General features: G+C 38.8%; 2 protein-coding genes across 6 annotated transcripts in view; both read left to right on the forward strand.

Moving 5' to 3' along the window:
* FRS2 (fibroblast growth factor receptor substrate 2) overlaps window positions 1–10,311 on the forward strand; it is a 55,680-nt gene extending 45,369 nt beyond the window's left edge. For all 5 annotated transcript variants that reach the window (XM_065845995.2, XM_065846003.2, XM_065846009.2 and 2 more), the window contains 3 exons: window positions 19–177; window positions 1,060–1,223; window positions 2,813–10,311. In XM_065845995.2, the coding sequence (XP_065702067.1) occupies window positions 19–177; window positions 1,060–1,223; window positions 2,813–3,763 (1,274 nt within the window). In that variant the 3' untranslated portion in view covers window positions 3,764–10,311. The remainder of the gene's footprint in view (window positions 1–18; window positions 178–1,059; window positions 1,224–2,812) is intronic.
* A 3,933-nt stretch (window positions 10,312–14,244) lies between these two features.
* Window positions 14,245–27,505, forward strand: CCT2 (chaperonin containing TCP1 subunit 2). The gene is made up of 16 exons (XM_065844521.2): window positions 14,245–14,402; window positions 15,649–15,723; window positions 16,198–16,263; window positions 16,362–16,473; window positions 17,380–17,456; window positions 18,427–18,539; window positions 19,059–19,261; window positions 19,464–19,564; window positions 19,651–19,778; window positions 21,644–21,747; window positions 23,510–23,629; window positions 24,213–24,341; window positions 24,429–24,532; window positions 25,596–25,695; window positions 26,370–26,511; window positions 27,182–27,505. The coding sequence occupies exons 1-16, from the start codon at window positions 14,400–14,402 to the stop codon at window positions 27,210–27,212; spliced, it is 1,608 nt and encodes a 535-aa protein (XP_065700593.1). The 5' UTR covers window positions 14,245–14,399; the 3' UTR covers window positions 27,213–27,505.
* The last annotated feature ends 79 nt before the right edge of the window (window positions 27,506–27,584 follow it).

Consider the following 27,584-nt stretch of genomic DNA (forward strand, 5'->3'; position numbering starts at 1 on the left):
TTTCTTGTGCACTTATAGGAATTTTTGCCTTTAAATGTGCACGTGCAGAAGAGCTATTTAATATGTTGCAAGAGATAATGCAGAATAATAGCATAAATGTGGTAGAAGAACCAGTAGTAGAAAGGAATAATCATCAAACTGAGTTGGAAGCTCCAAGAACCCCTCGAACGCCTACCAGTAAGTATGGTTACACTGTCAGATGACATACCTGAATGTAATGTGCTACTTGGCTTTAAATTAGTTTCCTTTTTAATTACTTGAAGATTTAATGCAAATTAAATGCTATTTTCAGCTAAGAGGCTAATTACCAGTAATGCATACTCTTGAGGTACTTGCTGAGGATTCTCTTTTGACAATCCTAAGTCTTGGGAACAAAATTGCCATCGTCAAGTTCTTCAGCTTTAAGAAATAAGTTTTGGGAACTTAGTTGTTGCATAAGAATACACTGCTTTAGTGCATGCCTGTTGAGTTGCTTTATCACCATATTTTACTTGTAGGATTTCTGAGAAATGTTAATATTGGGTGATATTCCAACCTTTTTATTAGGAAAAAAAAGTAATGGTAATCTCACTTATATAGTGGTTTTGTAATCTTTCTTTTGCTGTGGGTAGACGGACGAGTAGAGTGAAGACCTTGTAAAAATACCAGAGGATTTTAAGTAATCCCAGGCATATGGCTTGATATTTGAAATTAGGAATTCCAGGTTATTGATTATTTCAGGGAAGGCTTTGGAAGTAAGTCCCTCTTTGTTAGGGAAGCATGTTGTTAATGGTACAAGAAGTTGAACAGGGAGTTTACTGGGAGGACTGTGGTATGTAATAAACCTAGATTTCAGCGGTTGCTTCAGATGTTTCCTAGTAAATACTGGGATGCTGTACTCTGGCATTTGCTTTCCTTTTCTTTCCCCTCAGCAAAACTGAGTCTTGTGGATATTTAATACTGTTTTACATATTTTAATTTCTCTTTTGCAAATTAAAAATGAAGATATAAAGCATCTTGCTCATATGCAGTAAAATGTCCTATTTTAATATGTTTTTGCTTGTTTTCTAATTGAATCAGCTCCTGGGTTCAATGCACAAAGTCTACCTAACGGCTATCCCAGATACCCATCTTTTGGAGATGCTTCATCACATCCTTCCAGCAGACATCCTTCTGTCGGAAGTGCACGCCTCCCCTCTGTTGGTGAAGAATCAACACATCCTTTACTTGTAGCAGAGGAGCCAGTGGGTATTTTCCCCCCCCTTATATAATTTAGGTTCTACAGTACATCAGTTTTTTTCTAATGCTTGTTCTGTAGGCTTTCATTTGTGTTTATCAGTAGTAATGTATTTCTATCACATCTTAACTACCTCAGAATAGTATTTGCTTTTCATCTTTAAAATTATACTTTGTAGCATGGCTCTTCATATTTATATACAAATAAAGATATAGAAGGCTCGCATAGACTCTTCAACAATTTCCGTAATGATTTTTAAACACATAAATTGTGCTTTTTGCATATAAGTCTACTATTTTGCAAATAGAAATCATGGAATAATTTAGGTTAGAAGGGACCTCTAGAGCCCTCAAGGCTGTTTTCAAGTCCATTGGTGCGTAGCCTGTGCTGTTGGTGGCGTTCCATACTAGGCACTGGACTTTGCCTTTGCTGTTGCTGAACTTCATGAGGTTTCTATGAGATCAATTCTTCAGGCTGCTGAGATCCCTCTCAGTGGAAACCCTACCAATCTGGGATAGACTGAAAACTTTCAGGTGGTCTATTCTGTCTCTTCATTCAGGTTGCTAATGAAAATGTTAGTCATGTGTAATAAAATGTAATGTGGTTTAGGAAGACTCCCATGTGTGACAACAAACAGTGTTGGAAACGGGAGAAGGTAACCAGAGCAAAGTGCAATGAGTTGTCTTGTGGGAAGGGATTTGTTAGGAGCCCCCACAGAAAGAGTCAAAGTGTTATTGTTGGAGTTATTGAAGAGTAAATAAGTTTAAAGTATCAGTGTAGGAGTCACATAAGCTAAGCTGTAAATAACACTTCAGCTTGTAGAGCTTGACAGAGAAGTTGGGAAAATTAGATGACTGCTGCTATAAAATACTATTTTTGCTGTTTGGATATCCAGATATAGAATTAAAATGTAGAGAAGGAATCCATTGTTCCAGTCCTTCCCTTTCAGCCTTGTGTTGATCCACCGTGGGAACTTGGAGGGATAAACTAGCGGTGTATTTATGCCTTTCTTAGTGGCATCTGGTGCCAACTCCTGCTCCTTTTTAATTCTGAGTGCCACAGTTCATACGGAATTGTGTATTTTTTCTACTTCAGTTTTTAAATGGACCGTAAATTTCCTTTGTGGTGTGGAAGTTACGAAGATAAATTTAGCCAAAGTGACTATTGTCACTGTCTTGGAAAGTAGACAGCAAAGTAGAGCCCTGCTTCACTGATTTGTCCAGGTGATCTAATGAGCTAAGTTGGAGCAGCCCAATGTTTCCCTCACCAGAGCAGAGCTGGAATAGACCCTGAAAAGCTGTAACTAGGACACAACTGAGATAAAATAATTATTAATGCAGTATGTAAATTCTGTTTTTTTGTTAGAGTAATGTTAACAAAACCAACAACAAAATATCAGGGGTAGAAAAACCCCAAACCAAACTGTGCACAGTTCAGCAAATTTGAGAGGGACAACCTTTACTTTTAAACAGCTGTTATCACAAGATTTGGTTTTCAGGTATTTTTATTAGAGAAGTAGGGTGTTAAGGAAAGCAATTTGGAGGGGAAAAAAGGTGCAAATAGCATTTGAATTGCCTCTTTTTCTTCCCCCTTCAGGTGCACACTTACGTCAACACTACTGGGGTACAAGAGGAAAGAAAAAATCGATCAAGTGTGCATGCGCCACTGGAATCAAAGCTTTCCAACACTGAGACAACTAAAGAGAAAGAAGATCAGATGTGTACTGATGACAGAGATGCTCAGGTTCTCCTGGAGCCTGAGGGAGTCAAGTTTGTTTTAGGACCAACACCTGTTCAAAGGCAGTTAATGGAAAGAGAGAAACTGGAGCAACTTGGGAGAGACCAAGTCAGTGGCAGCAGCACAAACAACACTGAATGGGACACAGGGTACGACAGCGATGAACGTCGAGAAACACCATCTGGTAATAAATTGGTGTATGAAAATATAAATAGGTTATCAATCCCTAGTGCCTCAGGGGTCAGGAGAGGTCGTTTGACATCAACCAGTACCTCAGACACCCAGAACATTAACAACTCTGCTCAGAGGAGAACTGCACTGTTGAACTATGAGAACTTGCCATCCTTGCCTCCTGTTTGGGAAGCCCACAAGCTGAGTAGAGATGAAGATGACAGTTTAGGACCAAAGACCCCATCTCTGAATGGCTATCACAATAACCTAGATCCAATGCATAATTATGTCAATACAGAGAATGTAACAGTACCAACAAGTGCTCATAAAGTAGAATTTACACGACGTCGGGACTGTACCCCAACAGTCTTTAACTTTGACATTAGGCGTCCAAGTTTAGAACACAGGCAGCTCAACTACATACAGGTTGACTTGGAAGGTGGTAGTGACTCCGACAACCCTCAGACTCCAAAAACCCCCACCACTCCACTTCCGCAAACTCCAACCAGGCGCACAGAGCTGTATGCTGTGATAGACATTGAAAGAACTGCTGCTATGTCAAGCTTGCAAAAAGCACTGCCCCGAGATGATGGTACTTCTAGGAAAACTAGACATAACAGTACTGACCTGCCTATGTGAGCCTGGGAAGCATTAAATCATTTGCACCTTTTGTGAAGTTTATAAAATTGAAGATGCAAATACTTTGCATTTCTTAACACTAACGCCTTTTATAGACTAATAGAACTTTTTCTGCATACTTCATGTACTTGTCTAACTAAAGGGAATTAATGTAGAGCAAGTATTCATTTAGGTAACACTATTTCATTCTACAGTAGTAGTAAGTACTGCATAGCAGCATCACCACCTTTCACAGTGCCTCTTTAAATTGATTAGTCTGAGTGACATGCCAGTTTTGAATTTATAAATATTCTCGTCTGGTGCCTATACTCGTTAATGGCATTTATAACACTTTTTAAAGCCTCTTGATATGTGCATTATTAGCAGGTAAACCTAATCATTCAAGGTATCTATCTTATGTTCATTCCTCATTGAAGTGTCTCCGCCAGGATGAAATGTGTGTAATGCATTAATTCACTCAGTTTGACGTACACATGATGCATTGGTTCATCTCAAGGGATACAGACACCACACCTTTTTTGTCTGTGTTTGGTTGTTTGCCTTTTTTTTTTTTAATACCACATGGGCAAGAAGGCCTCTAATTCCCAATAGTTCTCTTAACTTGTGTGACATTTGAGAGGTCACATTGAAGTTCATTGATCAGAGCTATAAATGCATCTAAACTCAGCCTTAAGCTTCGTCCTCTAGAAGAGAATTCTAAGCGGCATATCAAGTTCCCTGTGAAATCTGACAGAATTTTAATCTAATTAGAGTGGTGTTTTTTTGTTTCTGTTTTTTTGTGAAGGAATTCACAGGTTGACTGTATGAATTAAGGCTCTATCGTCATTTCTTAGTTAAGTGTGCCTTCCTTTCTTTGCATTTGTGTGTTTCTTTTTTATCTGTTCCGTAATGTCCTGTTTTAAAAGTAAAAAATTTGTACATAGCTTTAATTATTGTTCAGGGTCATTTATGTGTTTGTCTTACTCTCCACATTTGACAGACTCTTGAAGGTCAAATGGTTGTCTTTGTCCAGTGTTCTGCTTTTTTTATGCCTGACAGAAATACCCCAGCTCTCCAGCAGCATGCATTATTGCACAACTGGAAAGGTTTATTATGCAGTTATTGTCTTCCTCTAAAGCATCAGACACAGGTTACACGGGAGGCAGGGTACTGGACTTGATAGTTCTTAAAGAAAATTGTACATGCTAGCAATGTGCATCCATAGTCAATAGTATACTTTAATTTAGAAAGATACGTACTAAATTATCTGAAGGTAGTATTATCTACAAGCGTACTTCTATTCCTTTTGCAGTTGGTGAACTTGGTTACAATGATGGCTGCTCAGTGTTACAGGTACATCTAGGTAGAATGTTGTTTGTTGAATATGCCAGATGCACCCTTAGCAGAAGTTTTGGGGTTTGTTTGTTTTGTTTTTTTTTTAATACTCTGGATACTTTTAGAATTCTGGCAGTATTGCAGGTGCACCTTGGTACTAGCAGCAGAAGAGATTATTCTTGAGCCTGTGATTGCAAAGGAACTGACACTTGTGTGAACTGGTGTGATGTAAAATAATCCTTGAACTGTGATTGAGAAAAACATGCAAGAAAAGCCATTTGGAGATCTGAAAAATGAATTAAGGTCTTCATGCAATATTTTAATTGAAGTTTTATAAAGAACTACGATTACTTTCAGTCTTTTAAATTGGAGTGTATTCCTGTTCCTTTGGTAACTTTTTCTTTGGTCTTCTCTCAGCATAGTAGCGGCGACAGTGGCAACACCTGAAGTATGTGCCACATCATCAAGGGATATTGGGCAACTCTGACTTTCATTATTCTTTACAGACTGTATGGTACTGAAATACCAAATGCACAGATAACACAATTTGCAGAAGTAAAAGATGGGAGTCAGTGAGACTGTTATGAGGAACTTCAACGAGAGTAAAAAAAATCCAAAAACCAAAAGCAACTCATTAGTGATTTCATGGTCAGATTATGCATACCCTTGTAATAGACTCATTGACTTGTGGGGACACCTTGGTACTCAAGAAGGTAATGATGACCTAGGGCTAGACATTTTACAGGTCTGCAGCATTCATGCTCCTTCACATCTTTGCCATTGCCTCACCTTATGCTATGGACCAGTCTTGGTCTGTACGGGAGAGAAATTACCAGGTACTTTAAAATACTTACTGGGTTAATGACACTGGTGTGATTCTTGTTCTTAGCTTATAATTTGTGGGCTGAGTAATGCTGATGCATGTGTTTTGAGGCAAACGTGTTTGATCTAGCTAGCTGCCTAGAAATATTTGGTCCTCATCTGTATAATATGGGGTTTTTAGAAATACTAATTAACTGGACCTTTCAAACACAGCTGTGAGGCAGGAAAGTAATATTCTTAATTGAGAAATAGGGAAGCAGAAGCCTCAGGTAGAGCCCAAGTGACCCGCCAAAATTACACCAACCAACCATATCCCTCCTTAGTTCCGGTGCACTGTCCTATGTGTTTATCCTGGATAGTCTCAGATGCAAGGGATGGTCTGAGTAACTTTTTATATTATTGCAAGTTTCACAGTACTTCATAGGGGGAGTTTTCTTAGCTCTGGTCCCCCGAACTGAGAGCATGTTGAAATACCAACTTTCTGTAGCCTTATATTAACAAGTTATGGCATATTTCCAGGACTATTTTTGTTTTACCCTCTTACACTTTACAGGTGGGATGATGTTTTCTCTTTTTGTGTACGCTGCAAACATACTGGGTAATCCCTGTTACCCATGCTGTTTGTCTTTAGCATTCCTTTTTGCCCCTCGAAGTAGATGTAGTTGCAATGCACTTTACCCTTTGAGACTCAGTAAATATTTTTTCAATTCAGTCTCTTTAAAGGCTGTGATGTTAGGTTTAGTGTCTGTAATCTAGATTCGGTTTCTAGCTGAAATCTCTCCACAGTATTTAGATCATATTTATTTTGGGCCCACAAGTGTATAGTCTGAGAGATGGTTACAAATATGTGACCATTTTCTGTAGTAACTGAGACATGTTAAGTTTACAGAAACTAGGTCCTGCAAAAATGGCAGCCTCTCCGTCAGTTATACTTTTCATCTGTAACATGCAGTTGGCTGCTATCCTTCATGCACATTTGACAAGGGAAAGCGATAATCTGTAGGTACGCCTTTAGCGCAATGATATGGGGAAGACATACACTGGTGTATCTCTGAAACAAGGAAATCGAGTTGATAAAGAAGGTGAAACAGCAACCAAAAGTACATAATAAAGATTGTACTAGAAATACAGTTAGTGATAATTTAATCCTTAGCAGGAAGATGTTTGGTTATTTTTTTTTTCTTCAAATTGATGTCAAGAAGAGGACCAATTTTAATTTTGTGGTGTTCCTTGGTGACTCCATAAAACAATATGAAAAAGACCATTCTGAGAAGCTGATAAGTACATTTTGCTTATGAGAGGAGTTGAGCATAATGGTGGGCGTTGAAGCACACCTCTTCATGTTCCTATTAAAGTCTTTATAGACTTTTATAGACATCTTAAATGTTCAAATAGACATACAATAAACTACTTGATACCTGCCCCCCCTCCAGATGTTTGGATTTTGTGTGTTTGTTTACATCTCCGACTAGGGCTTTGGTGTAAAAAGGGCCACAGAAAGGTCTAAGCTGTACAAAGTCCAAACCAATGTCAAAACAGGGCTGCTCTTTTGCAGGTGACAGACCAGTAGCTGATTTTGCTGGTTTTTATAATGGTGTGTTTTCGCTCAAAATCTGGCTGTCCTTGTTTCTGTTTTATACTTAACCACTTTTCAATGAGAGAGAGTCAGGAGAGAGCAGATTGTCTTTATTCACTGTTGGTGAAGTGAAAATGCAAGTTCTGATTAATGTCGGTTACTACTTTGAGCATATAATGATGGATCTGATTTGGACCTCTATTTCTAAGCAGTATTCTCCTCTTTGTGTAAGGTGGGATCTATGGTGAGATTCATTTCTGCACTGTACTAATTTATTTAATGGCTGCAAAGAAGATAAACGGATGTAGTAGGAACTAATAGTGGACTTAAATCTGGAATTCTCTTGTTTCCCCTAAAGAACTTTGGTCCTTCCGTTTGATAGATAGAATTATTGTTTTTTTGAATTTAATGATAAGATCTTTCCCATCTTTTCCTTAAGGTAGCAATTCAGGCATTTATATTTGACAGTATTTACTTAATATAAACATAAGTTCATTTACGATATTTTTATTTTAAATTCACATACACTCCGAAAATAAAAAGTACATGAGAAATTCCATCACAAAAAACTGCGTTAAGATGGAGTCAAGGTTGCTGATGTCCTTACAGAGCATATATGAAAGATGGGAAGTCATGAGTTAAGGTTCTTTTGCAATCTTTAGGAATTACTTCCTCTTTTGGACAAGATAAGTGAATAAGAAAAAAAACATAGCAGCTGTAACTCTGACCATGTATATGTTATTTCTTGTGATACTGTGCTGTAAGTTGTGTGACCAAATCTGTCAGATGTCTTAAGAGGATATTATCCTAACACGGCGTTTACTCCAGATTAACGCAGTATTTTGTTTGGAAATACGTAGGTGTACAGATAGAATATGAGAGATAAAGTTACCTTTAAAGTTGATGAAACAAGTGTTGGACATTTCTATATTTTTATATATTACAAAGGGCATTTTGAAATTTTTCTTGCAGTTTTCGTAATTATTTAGTGTGGTAATATACATATATTGTGACAATGTTTTCAGCTATATCCATTACTTCGGTGTAATTCTATTTTATGTAGCAAATATGTGTATATACAAAGGAGATTATGTAAAAAATATGATTAAGAAACAGGCTCGAGCCCTTCCGAACAGGGACCGTCTTCCTCTGTGTTTGCAAAGCCCTTAATGCCTTGGTGTCCCAGCCGTAGCTCACGTCTGAGACCCGTGGCGACCGAATTGCCAAGCGATGAGCATGGAGGAGCAGCTCCTCCACTTTCCTCGAGAAGCCTTAGCCCACAAGGTGCCCCGAAGCTCCCTGTGCCGCTCCCTGGTGCTGGGGCTCTGCTCTGTGTGTTCCCTCCGTCCTCAGCCTGGAGAGCCCGGAGTTCCTGTGTCCTTTGCTCCGGTCCTTCCCCTTGGCAGGAGGAAAGGAAGTGTGAGGGTAGTAGCTTTGATGGCATCAGGGAACCTTCCCTGGTAGCAGGGTGATCCTCCTGGAGCTTGTTTGGGCCCCGTGCAGCATCCTTTGAAGCCAAATGAATGATTCATGTTGACTTCGAGGGCCGCTGGATGCGTTTCCTACAAGATCAAGTTCTGCTGATGTAACAGCTCTGTTACACCTGAGGACCTGGTTGGTCAAGTTCTTCAGGAATGGTCTAAAAATACTGTAAAAATATAAATATATTTAAATACATGTACTGAAAAAAAAAATCCTATTTGTGGTCAGAGTTCAGATTATTATGTGAATTTTGATTTCTTAGTCATACTTGCATATATATTGCTTTAAATATTATGTATGAAAGAGGAAGTGATTCTAAAGTGTGTGAAAGATCAGGATTACACCTGTTTTTTAACAGTTATGTTATTTAGGAATGGATGTCAGCAAATTTAACTCCATATTAATGCAGTTTTTTTGCATTAGAATATGTGTGTATATCATACACCCACATTTTATATATAATATATATTTGGTACTAACTTTGTATTTTCCCTGAGATTTTGCCAAATCTCGAACACAGATGTTCTCACTTGTAAGACTTTGGTACTTAAAAACTGAATGTATAAGAAATGCTCTGGTATGAAAGGAAAGAGTGTTGTCTGGGGTCCCACAGCACAGATGTTGCAACCAGCGGGCACGTTGCCTTTTTAACATCTTGTGTCACTGCAGCATCACCTTTCGTCTCCTGAAAAACAGTCTGAGTTCCAGCTCACCTGCAGACCTGCCATTACAATACAGCCAAACGCCGCTCTAGCATGAAAGCCGACTGGTAGTAGTAAGAATACAATAGTCACCAGTGTGCCACAAATGCATTTATTAAATGCAGAAATAGACATTTCTACAAAGGCCAAAATCTTATGTTGTATGTTCCTTTCTTGTCATTACATTGTATGATATTGTAAGATTATTGTATGTCCTAATTTGCATTATAAAATGTTTTTTTTCCTACTTAAAGGCATAAATATAGCAACTTTGTATAAAGGTAGCTTTCTAGATTTTTATTTCTTTTATATAAAAAAGTCTAAACAGTGGGAGTACCATTGCCAAATTGTTTCTAAAATTTCAATTAATTTGCCCTGTTCAATGAATTTGTTTTTACAAACATTCCATATTTCTTTTATGAAAAAAGTGTTATTATACTATGCAGAAAGAGTGTATTTTTATGCCATTCCACATTATTCTTAAAAAAGTTTCACTTGTTTTAAGCTGTCCTTGAGAAAGCTTACCAAATGTGCATTTTTTAAAAATGTGTTATGTACTATGACAACATTTTTCCCCTTTACCAGTGCCAACTTCACTTGGAAAAAAAAAAAAATTGTAGCATGGCAATAAACTATTGATTTTACATTGAAAATTGTCTGTGGTTTACTTAGTATTTCCCAATGTTAGTGTCACTCTATTATATTTTGTTAGTAAAACTTTTTTTTGCTTTTCTTCAAATCCTTGCTTCATGTACCTGTCTATTCATCCCCCTGGCCCTTGTATTTCACTCATTACTCAGTGGTTAAAAACAAACAAACAAACAAAACTCCAACAAAACAAAGCAAAAAAAAAACCCCAAAACCAAACAACAACAACAACAAATCAAAACAAAATCGGATGACCTGGAGTCTGTAAATATTTTTCCAAGTTTTTGCTTCCTTTTTACTGCTGTTCTGTCACATGTTTCTCATGTAGGTAGGCTTAGAATTTTTTTGTTGTGGTAGTACTGCATACCAGCAATTTGAATGTGCTCCTTTCTCAGTTATTAAGTGACAGAGATTCGACAAACCCCAAATGGCCTCTATTAGCGTAGTACCAATAAATTCAGAAAGAAAAGTAATAAGAAAATGCAAGGTTGAAGTTTTGTCCAGATGGCCTTTTTGCTTTCTTCTGAAGACTATATATTATGGTGGTGATTTATCGAAATTCAGTATTTCCTCTTCTTCCCAAGCAGAATGTAAATAATTATGTCATCAATACCAGCCAACAAATGAAAAAAAACCCTAGAAGTGTCAGGAGTAGTTCTGTTTTCAGAATCTATTGAGAAACAACATTAACTGGTCCTTGCACGATTTTGGTTTGAAAACTTTGATGTCTGAAAACTCAGTTCTTAAGAAGCTTTTCATACCCGTGGCCAACAGCTTTGCAGCTTTCCTAAAGGTAACGGCTGCTTGGCCATCCATTGTGCTTTCCACACTAATGTGATACAGAGTTCTGTAGAAACTTTGTACCTTCATTTCAAATAGAAGGTTTTCCAGTTATGTTCGTTGAAATGCTTGAGTTGTACCGGTGCTGATGTGTGACAGCATGTAAAGTATATGCAATTTAGAATTAATTGCCAGCAATATTATGAATAAAACAACCTGCAACTGATAGAAGTGAGTCAAATTAAAATATGTGTATGCCTCACCTTCTTGGCCTAACAATGCTTTGTTTTGAAATAAAATTTTGAAGCTGGCACAAAGTAGGTGGCATTAAACAGCCAACATTAAAGAGCTGACCTTCCAGCCAAATGTGCCTAGTGCTAGCATTGCCAGTAATTACGTAAACTGGCCCGGGTAAAGCCCCTGTACATAAATCACAATAACACAGCTGTTTTCAGTTGGGAGCACTTGAAGACTTGAGTTGTATGAAAAGTTCCTTTTCCTTTTTCCTTTTCCTTTTTTTTTTCCTTTTTCCTTTCTTTCTCAGAGGCTTAAGTGGCTGGTTTGACTGAAATAAGCCTCAAACTAGATGCTGTGATCCATGCTTGAATTATCGTCAGTCTTGGAGAAACCAGGGAACAGTTGTTGCTCTGCTGTTTCTCCATCATCAATAAGTCAGCTGTAAGAGAAGGTCTCGGTCTGAATTAAAGCACTATCAGTAGATAAGGAGATGGGCAGAGGGCTGATTGAGAATTCATCCCTGAAACAAGGCCTGTGCTTTGCTCTGAGCTGTCTGACATGTCAAATGGTCTTTGGGACTGAAACATACTCAAGAGACGATGTGATTTACAAAGCATATGTGTTTATGAAAATATTTAAATGTGGCACTTTTACTTTCTTTCTCAACTAATTCACAGCATGACCTTACAAACTGCTGTCAGCCAAAACTAGTGCTGGGCTGCTCCTATTCGGGTGTTGCTGCTTTTACACATTATAAATCACACTTTAGCAATAATCAAAAGCCCCTTAAACCAAACTTACAAATTCTCTGTAGTAAGCTTTTCTATGAGCATTTCATCTTTAAAAGGCCATAACTTGCTAAATTGTCCAAGGCATTTAATCTCTTTTCCCCCAGTTCACATCACAGTAGAAAATGTGAATTAATGCTCTGATTCTGAGAGAAAAATAGTTAACATTGTTTTAATTGGGTCATTAGCCCTAGCCAAAACTTAAGATACTTTTCTACATAACTACAAGGAAAACGGAAGGTGTTAAAATGCAGTTAGTAGCCCAGTTTTCAGAACAAGTTTAGGAGGGGAAACATCTAACTCTCTGAAGAAAACGAAGCAAAAAGCCCAAAGAACTCGAGAAAAAAGCTAACCAAATATTGACTTATTTACAAGCAGAGATGGATGTGAAAGTTGGCAGTTTTAGTCATGGGTTTTTGCTCTCTCTACCGGGATAGGTACCTGTCTTTGGCCAGCTTGACTCTAGAACAAACAGCTTTGCATATATTCCAGGAGATTTGTATCTGGCAGCAAGATGAGGAACACCAGCTGGAATTAACCCTTGAGGAAAAAGTCACACAAAAAGCTGATTTTTTTTTTTTTTAATACAAACATAACTAACAGGTTTGGGTTTTTGTGGTTTTTTTGTTTTGTTTTGGTTTTTTTTTTTTTTTTTTTTTTTTTTTGTGGGGGGTGGAAATCAACAACACCACAAGGCTTGCATGTGGTCTCACACGTCTGCAAAGCTGCCAAGAGAATAGTTACCAATTAATATTGAAATGAAGAGTGTATTCAGCATGATTGTGACAAGGTATCTTCTATTCACTGCTTTGACTGGCTACGTGGATGATGCAATAGCAGATGCCTGGGATGGACTGGGAAGTGCACTGGAAACCAGAAACTGTAACTTAAAATAGTTTTGGCCAGTTTTGAGAACTGACCTTTGGAAATACGATTAAATTAAATGGGGGGCAACTGCAAGCTCCTTTGCTGAGGCAGAAACAACTCTAGGGGTACAGCGGCAGCTCAGTGCCTGCATGGCAGCTGTCAGGGGAATGGCCGGTGCACTGCCAGGCAGGCTGCTGTCAGGTGCTGCTGAACAGAAGCTGCCAAACTAAGGTATGCTGTGATTAAGTTACAAAAGACATACCCATCATTAACCAATTGACATGATAGATGCTTTCTGACCACCTGCAAAATGAGGGGATATTTTTCAAGTTTTAGATCCCTCTGCATGACAAGAGGGAGACAGAAGGCTAAGTGATACATTGTTTAGGAGCAGAGTGCCTAGTTTCTATTTAACTAATAATTAATAACTATAACTAACATCATCAATTATTTCTTAGCATAGAGGTATGTCAAAACTTTCAAAAATTGTAATGCATATGTAATAATTATGTGAATATAAGCAAATCAGGAGTGTCCAACCTTCGGAGCACTTATGGAGGATGATTCCCAGTGTTCCTCACCACTGTCAATAAAAAATGCCACTTAACAGTATAACAGACTCTTTTGCTAAGTTTATTCCCTCCCTTCAAAAAAAAAAAAAAAATCCTGTTAGTTACCCGTTCGTATTAATAAAAAAAAAAAACAAAACAAACTTTTGTGTGACTTTTTCCTCAAGGGTTAATTCCAGCTGGTGTTCCTCATCTTGCTGCCAGATACAAATCTCCTGGAATATATGCAAAGCTGTTTGTTCTAGAGTCAAGCTGGCCAAAGACAGGTACCTATCCCAGTAGAGAGAGCAAAACCCCATGACTAAAACTGCCAACTTTCACATCCATCTCTGCTTGTAAATAAGTCAATATTTGGTTAGCTTTTTTCTCGAGTTCTTTGGGCTTTTTGCTTCGTTTTCTTCAGAGAGTTAGATGCTTTCCCTCCTAAACTTGTTCTGAAAACTAGAGTACTAACTGCATTTTAACGCCTTCCGTTTTCCTTGTAGTTATGTAGAAAAGTATCTTAAGTTTTGGCTACGGCTAATGACGCAATTGAAACGTCTCCCTTTCACCGCTGCACCATCGGCGGGCGTTACACAGAACGGGGCAGAACACCTCCATGCCATCTCACTCCTTAAAAACCAATATACAGCTCTTGCACCGGGGCGCTCCCTCCGCCGCCCCCGAGCCCGCCACTCGCCCCCAGCTCCGAGGTGACGGGCGGCGACTCCCACAACGCCGCGCGCCGCCGGAAGCGGCGGTTCCTCTGACGCCAGTTCCGCCAGGAGCTTCGTCAGGGCTTGCGGGGCCGCGCGGTGTTTCAGTGGTGGAGCAGGAGGCGGCTGGTGGAGTCCCGGCGTCGGCACCGGCATCATGGTAAGCGGCGGGGCGGTGGCCTCTGGGTCGTGCGGCGTGGCGGCGCTTTGTGCCCGGGTTGGGAGGGACGCTGGGGTGCGGCAGGGCAGGGCGGGACAGCAGTCGCGCTCCCCGTAGACACGCGTGCGAGGGCCTGGCGGCCGCACCCCTCCCCCTCCCCCCGCTTTGTCCGGCGGCAGTTGCAGCGCTCGCGTGGGGGCGGCCTCGCGCTCTGCCCCGCGCGCGCGGGCGGAGAGGGGCGGCGGCGGTGGCGTGTTGGGCCTGGAAGGTTCCAGAACGCGCGCATGGAGGGTCCGTCAGGGGCCGGCCGGGCCGGGCCCAGCCCAGCCTGCAACGGGGCGGCCACGGGCGGGTGCCGCTCCCGCCGGGGGCGCCCCGGCTTTCCCAGCGCATCCCCCCGCCCAGCCCGGCAGGAGAGGCCCTCTCCGCCCCGTGCCAGGCGCCCGCAGCATGGCTGACACGGTGCAGGCGGCAGGGCGGCCGCTCCTTCCCTCCTCTCGGCTCCAAGAAGACCGGGAGAAGCCGCCCTGGCGGCGTGGGGCGTCTGCTGCCGCAGCCTTTTGGTTTTCCTTGTCCAAGCAATGATGGAATGGTCGTGAAGCTGGTAGAAAATCGTGGGCTGATCACGCCGCAAAGTGAAAACTCACGGAGCTCTCGTAAGAGGGTTAATGAATTTTTTTCTTTTGGCTTCTGATCCTAGTTAATTTAAGTCCTTGAGGTTTTTGCAAGTGTTAGTCTTTATCAGTGTGTATTCATTACTGATATAATTTGTATGGAAACACAAAAATGAAAAGGCGAGTGTTCAGTACAAATATCAAAATACTAAATCCCCAATGTGGTCAGTAACTACATTTTTTAAAGTTCTGCGGGTTGTACTGATATTTAGGTTGTCTGTACGTAAGGGTTGGCTACACACAGCAGCCACAGTCATTTGCCATGAAGTAAGGTACTGGTAACGGCCTTTCAGGCTCATAGTGCTTATCAGAGAGTAGGGTATGAAGTCTTTAGGAATAGATTACGATCAATCTTGTAATCTCTTCACGTGATTAAGAGATTGCAAGATAAATTCACCTTGACTCTTTCTAAAAATTTTATCGTGAATATATTTATGCAAACCAAATGGGCTACGTACATTAATCATTTTAATAATAAGACATTATTTAGATTGTTAATTTCAGGGATTTGGTTTTAAAATGCATTGTTTTATTAAAGCTAAAGGAATGTTCTTGAATTAACTCTGTTGTAGGCATCCCTTTCCCTTGCTCCTGTGAACATTTTCAAGGCGGGTGCAGATGAAGAAAAGGCAGAAACAGCTCGCTTGGTAAGTTTAGTTCTCTAAGAAAGTGGTAGTGCTTGGCATAATTGAACTTTACCTTTTCTCCTGTTACGTGTACTTGCAGTTTATGGTGATGAGGAGCTTAATCTGTCTCAATGTTTTTTCTTGTTGCATATCTGTGAACAGAAGGTAGGAGGAGTGTTGTTTGTACTAACAAATAGAGAAACTCCTCATAAGTGTCAAAAAAATAAATACCTTAGCTCAGAAGACTGATGTTCATTGGAAGGCGATTCTTTTGGCTGGGAGACAGGGTTTTATGGTTTCTGTGAGAATTAAGTGTATTTGATCAGGTTATAAAAATGTAGCAGTTAAGAAACTTGCACCCAGACTCTGCTGAAAAGAGTGCGGCTGTGGAAGGGTTGGGTTAAGACGTCCTCTGGGAAGTTATGGGCTAGCATCTGCTTCTTGTATTAAAGCGGAAATGAAGCCTTTTCTAAGGTATGTTTGTCTTCATTTCAGTCATCCTTTGTTGGTGCCATTGCTATTGGTGACCTGGTAAAGAGCACTCTGGGGCCTAAAGGCATGGTAAGACAGCTGCAAGTTTTCTGTGGTCATACCTGTTAATTTAGTTTTAGTAGTTACAGTATATTTTAAAGCAATATTCTAAACCTTACATCTTGTAGGACAAGATTCTTTTAAGTACTGGGAGAGATAGCACGGTAACAGTTACAAATGATGGTGCAACCATCCTGAAAGCTATTGGAGTTGACAACCCAGCTGCCAAGGTCTTGGTTGGTGAGTTTTTAACAGCTTGTCATTGGAGTACTTGGCATTTCTTAATTTATAGCTGTATTATGTAGTTTTGATTCGTTCTTAGAAAAGTATTTTTCTAATAATGCGAAAAATTGAAGGGAGGGGAAGCAGAATTCCTGAAATAAGGAGGTCAGTATGTTCTAAGAGTTGTGGAATCTGCAGAAGTAAAATTGAAGTACATGCTGCTCTTGCAAAATTGTTCTGATGTCTCCTTGTTTTCCCTCAATCTTGATTTGTCCCAGGAGTCAAAAGGGACAAAAGACAGCTGTGTGCCCTTCATTTTTTTCACCAGGAAAATTTGAGACAGGAATCTACTGGGTTAAAGAGATTCTCTCTGGTTGTCCCTGATTTAAATCTGTCTTTTTCACTTAATCACCATTGTACTCTGGACAGAGTTTACCTGTGTGATCACCTGTCTCAGTGTTCAAATGGTCCAGTTCTAGTGATAAGTAGGACCCTGAACAATTTGGTGTCAAGTTTCTTGATGGTTTTGTGCTTGCTGGTTCCTTGTTTATCAACAGTTCATGTGGCCTGCTTGGTTATTATATTCTGTCATGCTGTATGTATACCTTTGAGCTTCCATCTGGCACTACTTCGTTTTGTTGACTACCTTGAGGAACGGGAAGAGAGAGGAGTAGCACTTGACCCTTGCCAGACTGGAGCTGGTTTCTAGGTGGCAGATGAAGAGCAGGAATTTGAAGGATACTGAATGTGATTTGCATCTTGGGTTTTTCTGTGACTTACAGAGTGACCTCTAAGTTATTGAGGAGTAAGGTGCTTTTTTTCTTCTCCAAACTAACGTGAGATAAAAGCATTTGTATGTAAAGCTGGTGTGGGTGAGTGTGGTATTTTGAATAAAAACATTAATGCAGCGGCTTTTTTCTTTAGATATGTCAAAGGTTCAGGACGATGAAGTTGGTGATGGAACTACATCTGTCACAGTGTTGGCGGCTGAATTACTGAGGGTGATGTATTACAGTTTTTCCGATATGTTTCTGTTTTGCAGTGTACTCCTGTGATATCAATAGGAGGTTTATTATATGATGTTTATGAAGAGGGCTTCTAAAGTATAGGAATATCTTGCTCCATTGCCATTGAAATTGATAGCAAAGAGACCCTTAGGCATTGCGTCATCAATTTTTCATTATAGACTATTCCTTATTATTTATAAAATCATAATTGTTGTAATTTGGTACACTTTAGAAAATTATTTCCTCTTATTTCATATGCGAGTGAAACAGAAAAGTATCACTCTCACAGTTTGCTTCCTAGATTTTGCACTAGGCAGCATGCAGCATGGTCCTCTGAAATAATTTACCATATTATTAAAGAAGAAAATTAAAAAAAGAGACGTGCAAAATTCTGTTCTTTTGTATACAAGACCTGAATTTGTACTGTTCCTTTAAACTGTTTACACTGCCAAACTCTGAATCTGAAATTACTGTGAAAGAGACTTCAGAGATGAGGAAGTCTTGTTAGCAGAGCTGTGCCAGTATATCTGATCATCTCAGATCCAGGAACTGTGATCAAGAGCATCTGAGAAATGGTCCATCAGCTTGCCAAGTTCCTCACAAAAATGGCATTTAAAGATTTTTTTTTTCCAACTACACTTTTAAGTTTCAGCTGTAAATGAACAGGAAACTGATCTAAAACATAAAGTGAAAGATTGCTGTTTTGAAGTGTATGTCTGCTCACTGTTCCTATTTGAGCTAGAATATTTTTTAAGTAATCAAATTTTTTGATGATATTGAGGCAGATCATATTTGCCTAGATTGGAAAAAAAACCTGCCAGTAGGGTGACTTCAGTGTCATTGTTATAGCTCTCTGGCTTTTACTGCCATTCAGAATTTTCTGGTTACTTGAAAGTGTATTTCTTAGTCAGTGTAAGTGTACCTTGGGCAGAAAAAAAAATTATTACTAATTTCATTTAAACAGGAGGCAGAATTACTGATTTCAAAGAAGATTCATCCTCAGACCATCATTGCAGGCTGGAGAGCAGCCACAAAAGCTTCAAGAGAGGCACTTCTCAAAGCAGCTGTGGATCATGGGTTAGTAATGTACATTTGCTTAACACTTTATAAATCAGTGAAGATTAAAATATCAGAATTATATACCATTGGGAAGTTCTTTGCTCTCTTTTAAGTACTGTAAAGACTGAATTTATTAATTTTAACAGTTAAGGAAAAAAGAGTACATTTTCTTTAGATGAACTACAGAAGCTTTATGCAATTATTTAAATTTACTTATCATGTGCAGAAACAAAATGTGAGCAATAACTTGCTCCCTAGAATGAAAATCTGAGCTGTTATTTCAGATTTCAGACTCTGATTTTAAATGTGACTATTTCCTTTACCCAGCACTTTGAGAGCACAGGCTTTCTAAAGCTGAATGTAAAGGTTCTCCTACTTGAATTTGTGTTTCGAAGGCTGTATTCTGGGATGCTGGAGGGATTCTCTGTGGCATTCCTCAAAATGGGACGTGGTTCACCTAGAAGTGGGGCAAGACTCAGTGATAGGTTAATGATAGTTAAGACTTTCAAACTCTCCACTTTACTGACTTCATTTCAGTAATGATGAAGTGAAGTTCCGTGAAGACTTGATGAACATCGCAGGAACAACTCTTTCATCAAAATTACTTACTCATCATAAAGATCACTTTGTCAAACTAGCTGTGGAAGCTGTTCTGAGGTTGAAAGGTTCTGGTAATTTGGAGGCTATCCATGTCATTAAGAAACTTGGTGGAAGTTTGGCTGATTCTTACTTAGATGAAGGTAAGTCTTTGTATGTTGTTGTCTGTAAGTGCACTTCAGAAATGAAGCTGTTAGAAGTCATGCATCTCTATACAAATTTGTTCTGGCAAACATTGCAATGTTATTACTAAGTTCAATAATAAATATAAGGAATTCGGGTAACAACGTAAATGGATTTTCTTTTTTTAAGCTCAAGTCTTACAAGACCTTTCTGTTACTACAGGTTTTCTACTCGACAAGAAGATTGGTGTAAATCAGCCCAAAAGAATTGAAAATGCAAAGATTCTTATTGCAAATACTGGTATGGATACAGACAAGATTAAGGTACGTGACAGAGCTACTGTTGTGAAATAATGTTTTTGTAAATGGAGTTCCTTCTGAGGCTGAGCTCTTTGTTTTCTTTGATTTAGATTTTTGGCTCTCGTGTTAGAGTGGACTCTACAGCAAAGGTAGCAGAAATAGAACAGGCAGAAAAAGAAAAAATGAAGGAGAAGGTAGATCGTATTCTTAAGCATGGAATAAACTGCTTTATTAACAGGTATGTATTTTCTGGGAGAAAGGGTAGACTTGACCGTGCAATTAGAAGGTGGTAAGATTTTAATACTGTGAGTGTGAGGAACATAATTTATGCTTGCATCTGTAAAATTACATGATCCTACCTAATGTTTAATTTATTCCTGTCAGTAAGGCCAATTTTTTTTTTTCTGTGCTTCCCCTTGTGCACCATGCCCTCCTCCCTCCTGTTTTGGTTTTGTATTTTAATGAGGAAGAAGTGACGTTACTTAATCATGTCACTGTGCTTTTATACTAACAGATTTATTTAGTTAGGAATACCAGCAGCATTGTCCATATCTATATTCCCACTTTTTAAGGAAAATGGGTGCTGAAAGAGTGTACTGCTGAATTAATTTAGTTCAGATGAAACCTACTGTGCTTTCTCCTACATTAAAATTCTGGTGCTGGAGTACTGCTCCACATTCAAGTGTGTTTGAGAGGCCTCTGTGCTCCCTGTCATGAGCCTTTTATACACATCTTTGAAAGTATGCAAGATAACCATTTTCACTGAAGATACGTCGTAATCTGAGTTACTTTTGTTAGCAGTGTGCTTCTCTTCTAAACTGTCACAGCGCAAAACCCATTCAGTTTTTTAATGATGGAAAAATGCTTCTGCCTTTCAGTAATTCTCATTTGAGTGAAAATGGCAAACAAGCAGCTTGGCACTCGGTGGTTTGGTGTGTCATGTAGTCTACGAGGAAGTGGATTAGTAATAGTTGTAAGAGTAGCACTGTTTTTTGCAGTAGCAAAGATATACTCTTTAGGACAGAGTGCGTCTTAGAACTCACTTTCAAAGTTTGTGTTCTGTAAAAACCACTGACAGGCCCATGAATCTCATAGTCCCTTCATCTGTGTCATGTTTCACATATGTTATATTCTAGTGTAGGCAAAATGAGTGTCCAGTGGACATGGTATGAATACAGAGTCCTAGAGTCAGGAGTCCTGTTGGAAAATTGCTGGAAGAATCCTTTGAAGTATGAAAAAAAAACCCCAAACTTTGACTCCATGGCTGCTATCCAGTATGCCCGTAATGCAGGTGGTTGCCCTAAGGAAGCTCAGGTAGCAGTCACTGTAGTCAGGCTAATGGTATTCCAATTAGATTGACTCTTGACTTTCAGATTTATTCCCTGATAAAATTGACCTCTGCTTATAGGCACACTGTAGATCCACTTCACATCTGATACTGTTAAACAGTGTTAAACAGCCAGTTAAATACCGCTGAGGTGATGCTTGACAGGGGTCAAGGCTATGAGGATCCAGAGTAGGAAGAATCTTCTCTGCATGTACCCAAAAGTGCCAGTTGGCTCTTTTGAAAATAGATTAGAAACTTCTTGTTAGACAGAGGTGTTTTTTTCCAGCTCTTGCTGAACGTCTACAGCACTCGATCTGTAATTCGGAAGGGAAAAGTAATTTGGCATAGCACTCCTGAATGGTCATTGACCATTCATCTTCAGATGACTACTTTGTTCTAGAGACAGCAGGATACGTATTAATAAGGGAGCACATACTCTTCTCTGTGGTAGCACAATTTGTATACCTTCCAAGACTGGCCATTTATTTTTGCCATAGAGTTGTCTGCTGTTTAGATTTCGTATTGTTGAAGGAATTAAAGATGTTACTTAATGTGTTGTTCTCTTGCCCTCTGCTAGAATAGGCTGTTAGTGCCCAGCAGGCACTTAGGATCAAAGGTCTTAAAATGTAAAGCATATGGGTCCCTGTGTATTATTGATAGTGTGTCTTCAGGGGAGGGTTTGCACTTCAGGGAAAGGGTATATTGATATCCTTTGTTAATCTGGTATTTTAGAAGGTTTATTCCATATGTAATGGGAAGATGTATTTTAATTGTAGACAGTTGATCTACAACTACCCTGAACAGCTCTTTGGAGCTGCTGGTGTCATGGCTATTGAACATGCAGATTTTGCTGGTGTAGAACGTCTGGCTCTTGTTACAGGTATGTAGAGTACCTTTGTCATATGAAACTTGCACGGTCACATTATTTGTTCTTCAGTAAATATTAATGCTTGTTCATTTAGTTTGTACTTTTTGCTATTAAGCAGATATTGTAATATGAAAAGTACTCAAAATAAGCTGTGTTTTACAGTACTTAAATAAAAACATATATGGAGGACCCTGTGAAATTGACTGTAAGAAATTTGTGAATTACTTTGTTGATTTATCAGCTGCTATATAATAGTCAGTATTTTTTTAGAAGCAGGTATCTCAGTTTTCTGTCTTCAGTATGTTCACATGTAAAATATCTGTTTTGATTCTGAATCCTCTGCATAATGATTTAAATATACTTTTTTTTCCCCTCTAGCAACTGTGAATAAAGGGTCATAATGCTAACTGTGGAACGTAATTTAGCCAGTTAGTAATCTGCTTTCATATTTTAAAGTATTAAAGCCCCTGCTTGCTAAACTGTTGAAAAATCAGTTTTCTAGTGAAGAGATTAATTTTAGCAATAGAAAGAATAAGATGATGAATCCACAAGTTAATTAATACCATCATGTTATAAATGGTGGCTGTTTGATTGTAATAATAGAGAAGACTAAAGAGTCATCCTTGGTTAAAAATGTGGGCCTGAGTCATCAGATTGAGGTTGACCTCAAATAACATGGACAACCTGGATTGTCTAAATGTGATTCTGGTCACTAATAAAAATGAAACATCTGGAGTGTTACGAATGATTCTTATTGCTGAAGTTAGAGATAGTTAAGTGGAGCATCATAAAAAGTTGATTGTGAAAGTGGTCAGAAGAATGGAGAGTTTGCTTTGCGGGGAGAAAGGGAGAGATAGTGACTTGTTGAGCTTAGAAAACTGAAGTAGCGATTGTGTATAACTGGCTGTAGACACACTGACATAGGCACACGCTTGATTGAGAGGAACGTTGCTATGTTCTGGAGTAAATTCAAAGCAAATTTTGTAGACAGAGCAAGGGGACCATATCGGAGCACACTGGATATAAAACTATAGCTGAAAAAATAGACAAGCTTTTAGTAAGCACAAACTCTACTACAGATATTCTCTTTCCTTGTACCACTACAGCTACAGCAGTGCTGCAAGCTGATGTGGAATCATTGAGTATGCACTGGGAGTGAATACATCTAAATGGTTTTCTCATGGGAAGAGCAAAGTACTGGAACAATGTGCCGTTCAGAGACATTTTGGTCTTTGTAGTATCTGTTTTGTTTACAGTCTGGGAGTTTACACATTGGGCACAAGGTTGCTGCTATGACATAGCGTGAAACTCATGACTCAGGTGTGGTGGCCAGTGGTTCTCAGCCATCATCAGGAAGGCAAAATGAATAATGACACAAGGTCAAGTTTTAAAACATAACCAACTTGATTTAGTATTTTATAAATACTTCATCAGTAAATACTATGAAGACTTTAAACAGATTGACATTTTAATACTGGCAAAGATGAATATTTAGTCTATTATCCAGACAGGACTCAAAAGTATTACAGGTGTTGTAGTTCTTGTGATATGAAACAAAATATTAGTGTTTTAAGACCTTGTCATTATCAATATCAATGGAAGGTTTCTGGTGCCATGTGCTGATGGGAAAAATTTGGCTTAGCAGTATTGTTAATTTAAATTTATTTTGGGGCAATTATGAAGGTGATTTCTTAAATATTTTTTGCTTAGACCTTGCCTAAATGGATGCTTTCATCCTAAGCTCTTTGACTTTTGTATGATCTTACATTCGTAGGCGGTGAAATTGCATCAACCTTTGATCACCCTGAACTAGTAAAACTAGGAAGCTGCAAGCTTATTGAAGAAGTCATGATTGGAGAAGATAAACTCATTCATTTCTCTGGAGTGGCAATGGGTAAGTGTTTTAGCATTAATAGCATGTTGTAACATTTGGGTTAACCCTTTGCTAACACTTTTCAGTTACCAGCATGGTGTAGGGATTTTCTAATGATTCATGTAACCATTTTTATTAAAGCCTTTCTCTTAAGTAAAAATCCTGCAAAGACACATGCCCATGGTTGAAACCTGGCATGTTTAATGTTATGTGAATTAACATAGACATTTGTAAGGATGAGAACCAAAATTTCTGCTTTAGGAGATTAACTTGACAGAAAAAGTAGCAATGTCATACTTCAAGAACTTGAGAGCTTGTTTTAGTAAATTCTGATGTAAGTTTCCAAGGGGTTGTTTTGAGGTAACATTCATTTCCTGTTAAATTAAATGAGGTGTTGTGGAACAGTTCATTGATAAAAGCTACAGCAGCGTGCATCATTTCATTCTACCTGTGAAATGTCATTGTGCTTTCCTTTCCCCTCAAAATTGATCTATGTAAAACTTGACTGCAGTGATACCAAAACCATTACAAATGCTTTGTGATAGCCTCTTTTTGTATCTTTGTATCTTTTGTTTTATTATCCTTTTGCATTTGTGCTTTTTAGGTGAAGCTTGCACCATAGTTTTGCGTGGAGCAACACAGCAGATTCTAGATGAAGCAGAGAGGTCTTTGCATGATGCTCTCTGTGTTCTTGCGCAGACCGTGAAGGACACTAGAACTGTGTATGGTGGAGGTGAATATTATATTCTTTGTATGTGAGATAAATTTTGTAATACTGTTCAAGTCAGATATAAGACATCTGTGTGTCTTCAACGAATAGGTTGTTCAGAGATGCTGATGGCCAATGCTGTTGCAGAACTTGCCATGAGAACACCTGGTAAAGAGTCTGTTGCAATGGAGTCCTTTGCTAAGGCTTTACGAATGGTAAGTTTGTTTAATCAGATGGCTGGATTCATACACAAAATGATTCACTGAGTTTGCTAACTTTTGACATCAGATAGTTGCTTCTCTTTCGAAGTTTTTGTTTTCTAAAAGTAAAAAAGTGAAATTTAGCAACACATCTTGGATATACAAAGGGGAAAAACATCTTGTTTTCTCTCCCAGAAAAAAAATATTGGTGTTCTAATAATGCCAGATGTTGTAGAATTCTCAGTGTTCGTATGCTCACACTCTTCTAATTGATCCTTGCTTCTCTTATCTGCAAGGTTAAAACTGCAGCAGAAATAGCACATAAAAATCTCAGCTTATTCACTTGACAAATAATTTAGTAAAGAGCAACCCTTCTGTTCTATTGATATTCTAGTGCTGTTTGTATTTATGCTCTGGTACTATGTAGAAATTTCTAGACTTGCACTGGAGATTGCATCTTAGTAGGAAATAGAGTATCACAAGAAACATTTACACAGTTACTGTGCTAACAGACTTGTTAATTTGTGAAAAAATGCCTCGCTGTAATTTAAATTGGGGAAAACCTTTCTTAGCAAATGAAAGACCATAGGAAAACATTTCTTCACAAGAAAATTGAAGAGCACGGTGACTTGCTGTTACTTCTTCAGTCAGCATGTGCAATTTGCACTGCTGTCACTTAAACAGTGAGCAGAATGATCTGGTGGTTAATGCTTACCAGCAGGCTGGTGTTCTTACAATGAAACCACTTTTCCAATTGTAGTCTGAAATGTTAAGAAAGACAGATTTCCTTCTGTTCATGTAAAATGAACTGGCAAATCTGCTAGTGCACGTCTGTCCTCTCAGCTACTCTCTTATAACAAGGTCTTAAACTACCTTTCTAAAGATTTAGCTTGATTTGATTTTTTTTTTTTAATAATTTTTCCCTGTCTTCTGATCACTGTAACAGATCATCTGCCATGTTCTTGAAACTTCCTCTTGTTGCGAATGAATAGTAAATTAGTAATATCAAAGTATGTTTCATGTTTACTGGGGATCAATACCTGCATTAATTAAAAACAACCTGTGTTTATCCCCTTAGATCCCAACCATAATAGCTGATAATGCTGGCTATGACAGTGCAGATTTGGTTGCTCAACTCAGAGCTGCTCACAGTGAAGGGAAGACTACTTATGGACTTGGTAAGGGGCTTGATGTTACTTCTGTCATTGGATTGTTGTTTGGGAGGGTGATTAGTCTTATTAAACTTGGTCACATCTGTTTGTCACTGATATATACAGCTGGAAGAGTTGAGTATGTTGATTTCTGTTTGCTTGGCAGAGAATTGTAGGCATGCAACGTTAGGTTATTTTATCATTCTACCAGACTTTTCACAATAGAGTGGAAAGCTTTGGTTTTGAAGGGGATGGTCTCCACCTGTAAAAACCACTTTCCTTACTTAAATCAAGCTCAGTTATATAAAGCTCTAAAAGAAGGGGATTGATTTAAAAACAAACAAAACCCCAGCACAACCGAACACCCCCCTGCTCTGCCCTGAAAAAAACTTAACAAAAAGTTGTGGAGAACTCTGAAGTTGATGTACCTAAGGAAACAGTTCTTAAAGCCCTGTTGGGATCTTGTCTCCTCTTCCCAGTGTATAGTTTTCATCATTATTTTTTTTGTATGTAAGTGCAACGTGTTAAGCTTAAGTCAGCAGCCTTGAGGTACAAGACTTTATTTAATAGTTCCTTTATTAGCAATACGGTTTAGTTGAGCATCTGAGTTTAGCACACTGTCAGCTTCTTGTAATTTCCTGAAGAAAATACCCCAAGTTAAAAAAAACCAAAACAACTGCTTAGTGTTTCTCTCCTTCCAGATATGAAAGAGGGTACCATTGGAGACATGGCAGTCTTGGGAGTAACAGAAAGTTTCCAAGTCAAAAGACAAGTTTTGCTGAGTGCAGCCGAAGCAGCAGAAATGATTCTTCGTGTAGATGACATCATTAAAGCAGCACCAAGGTATGATCTGAGTATCTACATGGCCAGTGACAGTGGGATAGAGTAACCTCCTTCTGTGGGAAAGTAACTGTGCAGAAAAGTCTTGTTCTAAAAATACTTCATTTGACGTAAAGACTGATATCTGACATGCTAACATTCATGTTACAAGATTGTTTTTGCGTTATGAGTAGAGCAGGCCTTTTGAGCCATCGGTGCGCTTAAATTAGTGTATTTGAACAACGCCTAGTTCATCTTAGGTCACCAGCTACTCGTGCCATTTATAGTACTGAAAGATCTGCAAAAGTGGCTGACCAAAATGTGAGGGTTCATGCTGCTTTTTTTTTTTTAAATTTTGGCAAGAATTGTAGTGAAGTGGCTGCTTCTGAAGTAGAATCAACAGCCAAAACAAAAACATGTTTATTAAAAAGTTTGGGTAGAAATGCCACTTGTGGGCAGGTTATCCCACATGTGCCTATTTCCAGGTAGTTTGACTATTTTGTGGATCATGGGGGTTTTCTACTGTGGTCAAAGGTGGCGTATTAGCTTTGAGATGATAACTGCCTTTTGTGCTGTGGGATAAAGCCAGCACTGAACACAAAATACCAACGGAAAATTAAGAATAAGGGTGAGTGGGGAGGCTGGTGGACATCGGCGTGAGGTGGACTTTTCTGATTTTTCTTTTTCTCCCCAGAAAACGTGTACCAGACCATCGCCCATGTTAAATTTTCTTCAGTGCCTGAGGATGTGTGGACCAGATCTCACCTAGTAATTTTTTTCAATAACCTAGTTTTCGTAAAGTTATGGAACAGAAGCTTGAGAAGGGCAGATCTCCATCAATGGCATGAAATAACTGTCTTCATTTGGTTTTAACTTATTTCAGGTCATATGTGTTGTGGGGAAGAGTTCACTTTCAAGTAAAACATGGGTTTTATACAGCCCTATTCCCTTCTGTTCCTCTCCAGGCTCCACTTAAAATATGCAGAAATAAAGTAAAAAAAAAAAAAATCCAAATTCACTGAAGTTGTATTTGTCTTTGTGTAGAACGGGGAGGGGCAGTTCCATCAGAAAAGCAGTGGTGTGCATCCTCAGTCCTC

The sequence above is a fragment of the Patagioenas fasciata genome, chromosome 1, assembly GCF_037038585.1.
Source record: "Patagioenas fasciata isolate bPatFas1 chromosome 1, bPatFas1.hap1, whole genome shotgun sequence".
In the NCBI taxonomy this organism is placed as follows: Eukaryota; Metazoa; Chordata; class Aves; order Columbiformes; family Columbidae; genus Patagioenas; species Patagioenas fasciata.